General features: G+C 31.4%; 1 protein-coding gene across 1 annotated transcript; it reads left to right on the top strand.

Moving 5' to 3' along the window:
• The first annotated feature begins 908 nt into the window (after positions 1-908).
• LOC142620440 (G-type lectin S-receptor-like serine/threonine-protein kinase LECRK2) lies at positions 909-3558 on the top strand. Its single transcript, XM_075793804.1, has 2 exons — positions 909-941; positions 1255-3558. The coding sequence occupies exons 1-2, from the start codon at positions 909-911 to the stop codon at positions 3481-3483; spliced, it is 2262 nt and encodes a 753-aa protein (XP_075649919.1). The 3' UTR covers positions 3484-3558.
• Positions 3559-8112: the final 4554 nt, after the last annotated feature.

Here is an 8112-nt window from a genome sequence, read left to right as displayed (position 1 = left end):
CTGAAATAGAGTTCGAAACGATATTCACAACATTGCTTTGAAGTATGAAAAGTCACACACCATAAACAAGAAAAGGGTCTATAACTATTTTGAGTAGTAATTTGTTAGAAACATTTTTTTCTTGTGATCTTATCGTAAACATTTTGAAAATTTTACAATGGAATAAGATCTTCTATATTTCAAGTTCTCTCAATTACGTCTATTTTCATGATTAAGATTTAATTGTTAATAGATTATTATGTCATATAAAATTTTAAATGAAGTGATAGTGTGGTACTTTTTTAGATTTGTATCATTAAATTTGAATCATGAAATGAACCCAGAGAATCTTTGGTGACAAGGGAATTGACGGTATGGAATCTTTTGTGTCAAACACAAACATGCCAACATAGATGGACTGTAGTGAAGTCAATACTAGTCAATATGAGAGAATGGGTCAACTCCGTGTTCATTCTTGCCTCCGTAAGGAAACTTTTGTGCCAAACACAAACATGCCGAAGTAGATGGACAGTAGAAAAGTCGATACTAATAAATACGAGAGAGCGGGCCAAATTCAAAAAAGTGGAGATTTTAGGAGAGTACAAATTAATGCCGGAAATGTAAACCACATGTTAAGAGCATCGAATCAAATCAAAGTCACTGAAGAAAATGCTGATGTCTTTGTTTCCAGCAGTAGAATAGAGAAAGAGTCTCTTCACAGACTGCAAAGAAAATATAATAAAGGACTCATGTAGATTTGTCATTATACAAAATCATCATTCACCTCATAGTTTATCATTTATGCTACAAAGTGTTCCACTGCCCATACTTATAACAAAATATTCCAAATGCAAATCTTCCTCTACCAGTAAATTTGCCATAATACAGTTTATCATTTATACTACAATGAATTATAAACTCCTAATACTATGGCTTTACAAATATCTTCTCTCCTTGACATGGTGATTGGTGAGTGGCTTTCACGTGGGTGGGTTTGAGAAATGGTGAGTGGCTTTCACCTTTAGGAACCTTCTTGGCAATTCTTTGGGTAGAATTACGCAACATGTTGGAGCCCATTTGGATCAGCATTTTCAAGGGCAAAACGCGTGATTAGTTTGGAATTTTTAATTTATTAGTGAAGTCAATATGAGAGAATGGGTCAAATTCAAAAACGTGGAAATTTTTAAGAGAGGGTAAAGAAAACATTATAAAGCACTCAAGTAGATTCGTCATTATACAAGTTTATCATTCACCTCACAGTTTATCATTTACTAGCCATATGGAAATGGAGGCTATCTACTAGCCATATGGTTGAACAAAATACCTAAAAAAACCATTGTCTGGTCAGCCAATGGAGATAATCTAGTGCCAACAAAATCCGAAGTTGAACTTACCAAAGATGGCCAATTGGTACTCAGAGACCCAACAGGCACAGAGATATGGAATTCTGAGTCCGGCAAAGGCAATTTAGGAGTTGTCCATGCAGCCATGCTTGACACCGGAAACTTTGTGGTGGCAAGCCAGGATGGTGGCCATTTGTGGCGGAGTTTTGATCATCCAACAGACACGATGTTACCTACACAAACAATGAGCCGGGGAAGAAAGCTTGTAGCTCATTACTCAGAAAGTAATAACTCTAAAGGAAGGTTCCAGTTTGCACTAAAAACGGATGGAAATCTTGTGCTTCAAACTTTAGCATACCCTATAGATTATTGGTCTAACACTGCTTATTGGGAAAGTGGAACTAATGGCAGTGGCTTTCAGGTGGTCTTCAATGAGTCTGGCTCTATATACCTCACAGCTACAAACGGAAGCATACTTAAGACCGTATCATCAAATTCTGTTTCTAAACAGAACTTCTATCAAAGAGTAGTCATGGAATATGATGGAGTTCTCATACATTATGGTTACCAAAAAAGCAGCACTAATACTTCAAATGCCTGGTCCATTTTGTCCGTTGTTATGCCTCCAAATATATGCGAAATTACAGAACAAATAGGCAGTGGAGCTTGTGGGTTCAACAGCTACTGCGAGCTAGGAGAGTATGGAAGACCAAATTGCATATGCCCAACAGGATACATCCTCATTGATCCAAATGATGTTATGAAAGGTTGCAGACAAAACTTTCTTCCACAAAGTTGTGATGAAGCATCTTCAAAAACAGATCAATTTGATTTACGTGAAATGGTAAGTGTAAATTGGCCCTTTACTGATTATGGACGCTATGTAAACGTAACTGAGGATTGGTGCAGGAAAGCTTGCTTGGGTGATTGTTTTTGTGCAGTGGCTGTGTTTGGAGGCGGGCAGTGTTGGAAAAAGAAAATTCCTCTCTCAAATGGGAAGAAGGACCCCAGCGAAATTGGAACCAAAGTTCTAATCAAAATAAGGAAAGATAATTCTACTTTTAACCCATCAGGTGCAGATTTGATGAAGAAAAATCATTCAACTGTGAGACTTATTCTATCGGTGCTCCTTAGCAGCTCGGCGTTTCTGAACTTACTCTTCTTGTTGGCTGCCTTTCTGCTTGCTTTTCGTTTCAAATATTGGAAACTGAAGGCCCGTAATCCATACCCGGTTACACCAGTCATGAATTTGAGAAGTTACACTTATGAGGAACTAATAGAAGCCACAAATGGGTTCAGGGAAGAGCTAGGGAGGGGTGCCTTTGCAAAAGTTTATAAAGGGGTTCTAGAATATGAGGACAGAAAACTAGTTGCGGTTAAAAGGATGAATGATTTTGTGAAAGACTGCGATATGGAGTTCAATGCTGAAGTGAGTGCTATTGGAAGAACAAACCACAGAAATTTGGTCCAACTACTAGGATTCTGCAATGAGGGGGAGCATCGGCTTCTTGTATATGAATTCATGAGTAATGGTTCTCTAGCAAGCTTTCTATTTGGGGGTTTGCAGCCATATTGGTACCAAAGAATTCAAATTGCATTAGAAACGGCAAGAGGGCTCTTTTACTTGCATGAAGAATGCAGCACCCAAATCATACATTGTGATATCAAGCCACAAAACATCCTTTTGGATGACTCTTTTTCAGCTAGAATTTCTGACTTTAGATTAGCTAAGCTTTTGAAAGCAGATCAGACTCGTACTACTACTGGAATCAGGGGAACTAAAGGGTATGTTGCACCTGAATGGTTCAAAAACATGCCTGTTACAATCAAGGTGGATGTCTACAGCTTTGGCATTTTGTTGCTAGAGCTCATTTGTTGCAGGAAGAGTTTTGAAGCAGAAGCAAAGGATGAGGATCAAATGATACTAGCTAATTGGGCATATGATTGCTATAACGACAAGAAACTGGAATTGTTAGTGGAGAATGATGAAGAGGCAATAGAGGACATGAAGAGAATGGAGAAATATGTGATGATTGCAATATGGTGCATTCAGGAGGATCCATCACTAAGGCCAACAATGAAGAAAGTGGTACAAATGATGGAAGGATCAATTGAGGTCTCAGTTCCTCCAGGTTCATCATCATTTATTAGTTCAATGTAAATCCTTTTTATATATTTACCATTCTGGTTGTTTAAGTCTTTAGGCATGTTTAATTGTCAATACTATCAGCTTGGCAAGTCAAGTAATATCTAGGAATTAGGTACTCTAATATGAATAATGATTACCCACATGTCCAAAGATTTTCAATAAAGTGACAACTTTCTGTGTCAAGTAATTCTTTATATGAAATTTGAATATAAAAAAAAAGGGAAAGGAGAGGAGGGGGGGTGCTAGATGGTTTTCCTTTTGTACGGCAAAAATGTGTCTTTTCTATTGAGTATTGAACCACTGTAAGGATTGACAAACCGAGTAATATGCCATAGGCAGAAATTTGCCTCACCTGCAGAATCCCACTACCAAATTTTGGAAGCTCCAATTGACAAGGTCCAGACAATGAATAGTGGCTACTAGACTCTAGAACAAGTTGGAGCCACTATCATCGACATATTTTGTTGTATAGGTTATTTTCAGGAAGGCCTTCTTAGATTAAAACTAGCTAGATTTAGCAAGATCCAAACTACTATATTACAACAAGACTTACAATTTGTCATGGTTTGCAACATTAACTTGACATAATCGATCTTGCCACAAGATTAGTTTAACTTCCGCAACCAAATTAATAGATGAAATAGAAAAGTGAGGAGGCTATACTTGGCAAGGCAAAGCAGTGAATGACATACAAATCCTTGTTCATTCTTGCCTCGATAAAGTACCTTCCTTTTAGAACTGTCCTGACTAGAGAAGTGTTGAGCATCAAAGCAGCACCTTCAAATATTATTTTGCATAAATGATGAGCATATAAAAGATTAGATGAAATTTTGGACACATGCAGAATCTTTAAAGTTTGAAGTTGAAGGAATGTATCCTAAGTTGAAAATTACTTATACTAGTTGCAGGCCCATGCATTGCGCGAGATAATTTTTTTTAGGGTGATCTTATTAAATATATTTGGGGTAATAAGTAATAACGCTCTCCCATTTTGTTTCTATTAATTACAAAATATTTTAAATTTATTTAAGAATCTGTTTATAAATGTTTAACCATGGTTAGTAAAGACATTACTCATAACTTTAGAATTAAAATACGAATTTATAAAATTCCAAAACATTTGAAATGACAATTTTCTCCATAACTCATTGGGAAAAGAAAAGGGGGAAAAAAAGCAAAAGACATTACTTAATATTTTGAAATACACTTGAATTTAAAATTTTAAATTAAGAGAATTTAATTTTAAAATTAAGGATAATTTTGGAACCTACCTTAAGCTCAGGCAGGTTAGTACACAATATTTTAATATTAATTTAACAAAGTATGGTCAAACAAATGTAAACGGTGAAAATATTTTTTCTTTTCAAGTTTGGGGTAGAATGCCATTTTTTCAAACCTCAAGGAAGAGGAATGTAATTACCCCTATATTATTATTGTTGTTGTTGTTGTTGTTGTTGTTGTTGTTGTTTATAATTGATTTTTCATTTTCTTTAAGTTAATAAAAACCTTACATGTACCTTTTTATTTATTTATAGAATATACATTTTTTTTTTAACCTTTACATATCTTTTTTTTTTAACCTTTACATATCTTTTTTTTTTAATGTGAATCTTTACATATACCTTAAGTAAACTCTATATATTCCACTTATTTAGATGTGTAAAATTATAGACTACTACTTCATAATGATAATAACTAATTAGTTTTATCACTTTTTTTCATAATTTCATTTATAACATTTTTTACTATTATCATATATTTACTGGCTAACGATTTTCATAACAAAGGTGTTAAATGAGATGTAGCATTGTTTATTAGATTTTTAAATGTAATTGTGTATGAAGATTACACACACACACATATATATATAAAGTTAAATAAAATGTCAAAAAAGGGATTTTAAAATTTTCTAACTTTATTTCTTATGTAATTTCTATTATTACGTGAGAATATCTCCTTTTAGTTATGAATTAGAGTTTGATTAGTTGTAAGTTTAAATATATTACAATGACTTATTAAATATATATATATATATATATATATATATATATATATATATATATATATATATATATACATTGCTATGATTGTGTATAATTATTGATTATTGATTCAATTTTTTAAGTGAATGTAACTATTGATTTTCTTGCACTGTAAAGTTTTTAATGTTCTTCATATTAGTCATATTTATTTTTTATTTTTACTTTTCCTTACAACCTCTTTGTTTTCCATTTAATAGTTGCTAATTGACATTTGATTTTTTTTTCTTTACCATCTCTCTCTCTCTCTCTCTCCATAGGCAACCTACTGTTTTCCAAAATTTGATGATGATGTTATTGCATTAAATATGCATTGTAGTGTTTTTTTCATTTAATTTTGCTACCCTTAAGTTAGTATATCCATAACTATTAGTTTCTTTATATTATATTTGGTTTGATATCCTCATTTTTTTTTTTAAATTTAGTGTTTCCCAATTGGCATTTGTTTTGTATTATATTTTTTCTTTGATGTATTGGGTTTGAGAATGAGTGTGTCCCTAGTATTACTCCACTTTATGAGGACACTTTTATTTATTGAATTTAAGTAAATTTTTAAAATTTTAATTTTTTTTAATAAAAAGGAGAGAAAAATATAAATAATTTCATGATATGGAAGATGTGAGGAGATAAATAGTGATATTAAGGAAGAAGGTAGTAGGAAGATGAAAAGATAAAGGTAAGGAAAAATCTTGGACAAAGTTTAAATGTAACAAAAAAAAGTACAATTTTTTAAGGATAATTTTATTGATTTTAATTTAAATAAAATATTCCATGTTTAATTATTAAAAAAAAAAAGAGAAAATATAAACAATTTAATGATGTGACTGAATTTAAATGTTGAATAACATAAGATGAGAAGAAAAAAAAAGTAAAAATAAAATATATAACAATAAATACCGAAAAAGAGAACAGTTGCACATAAAAGATTTTTGTTCTTTTTTATAATTCAAATTAAGATTGATGGTTTTTTTTTAATATGTGTTTTGGGATTGTGCTTTTTTAATTTCCCATCAGAAAGTCTTTTCTTTCCCATTTATAATTTTGATTGAATTTTGGTTTGGATTAATACTTAGTTGTTTTTAGAAATAGGAATTTGAATATGCCTACCAATTTTTTGACTAATAAATTATTATAAAATCTATTTTTTATTCCTTTAATTTTATTTTGATTTTCGTTAAGTTAACATCGTAATTTTGTGGTGATTTTTTATTATTATGATAATTTCCTTATTCCTTAAGAGATGAGTTGTATATTAAGCAAATTTAACACACTATAACAAAGTTAGAAAAATATGGTTCACCTTAAAAAATATTAATGAAATACACAAAAAAATATTAAAATGATATATTTGTAGAGATAAAAAGATTTAAAAAATTAAGTGTAAAAATCTTTTTTTTTATTGGAAAAAAGAAAATGTTTGAAGGAATTGTTACTTTTTATATATTACACTTCATTGCATAATATTTATTTTCTCACGCATCGTGCGAGTTTGTGGCTAGTTTCCTATAAAAAATGAATGATTCTACAAGTCTTCTATTGGGAATAAATTCTAATCTTAGGCTGCTAAATGCAAATGTAGTAGAAACATGGTGAGAGAGAATAATGGGTCATGCTCATGGTTAGTGTAATAAGCATGTGATATGATTGTGGGCTTCCTTTATAATAGGGTTTTTTGTTACTCTTAGAGCAAACAATATGACGCCCTTATCCCCACCCAAAATGTTTTCCTATAATTACAAGCTTTATCTTTTAACCTCTAAGAAATGCATTGCAATGGCCAAAGGATATGCCCCTTTAATATATTGTCTCTAATCAAATAAACAAAGGCTCCTATCCCCTTTAGGCACAGGTTTATATAAAATTCAATTGTTTTCAATTTTTTCTTTATCTGTAAGAAAGAACCATCAACCTTAACTAACCAAAAAAAGAACTATCAACATTAATTAGAGTTATAAGAAAGAACAAAAAAAGGGTGACATTTAACAATTAAAGAGAAAAAAAAAATTTTAAAAACAAATCTAAATGGCATAAACCAATGTGGAGCTTTAAAGAACTCTTGGTTTACCTAGAATATAATAGAGAAAATAAAAATGAGACTAATACTAATTCTAGGAAACATATATAGAGAAATAGAAATGAGGATGCTAATTAAAGAACATTGGCAATATCATCAATCCCGTTTGAAGCTTAATCATAGCTCCACTAATTTGCTGACTTTCAAATTTTGGCTGGTATATATTCAGGCGTTCTCCAATGCCATAAAATTCCTTATTGTTTGGTTTTACTTGAATTCTCGCAAACTACCAGATTAAATTAAGTGAGAAAATGAGCATAATGATTCTAGTGTAGGAAAAAAAAAAGAAAAAAAGAAAGAATTCCCAAAGATTAGTAATTTGGCATAAATAGAAGAATGTATAAAAATTCATCGAAAAATTGAGAGAGAAAGAGAGAGAACCTTTTTTTGAATTCCGGCAAACTACCCGATTAAATTAAGTGAGAAAATGAGCACATTGATTCTAGTGTAGGAAAAAAAAAAGATTCCCAAAGATTAGTAATTTGGCATAAATAGAAGAATGTATAAAAAATTCATCGAAAAATTGAG

Source organism: Castanea sativa, chromosome 12, assembly GCF_040712315.1.
Source record: "Castanea sativa cultivar Marrone di Chiusa Pesio chromosome 12, ASM4071231v1".
Classification (NCBI taxonomy): Eukaryota; Viridiplantae; Streptophyta; class Magnoliopsida; order Fagales; family Fagaceae; genus Castanea; species Castanea sativa.
The sequence above is the reverse complement of the archived record's forward strand: the minus strand, read 5'-3'. Positions and strand labels throughout refer to the sequence as shown.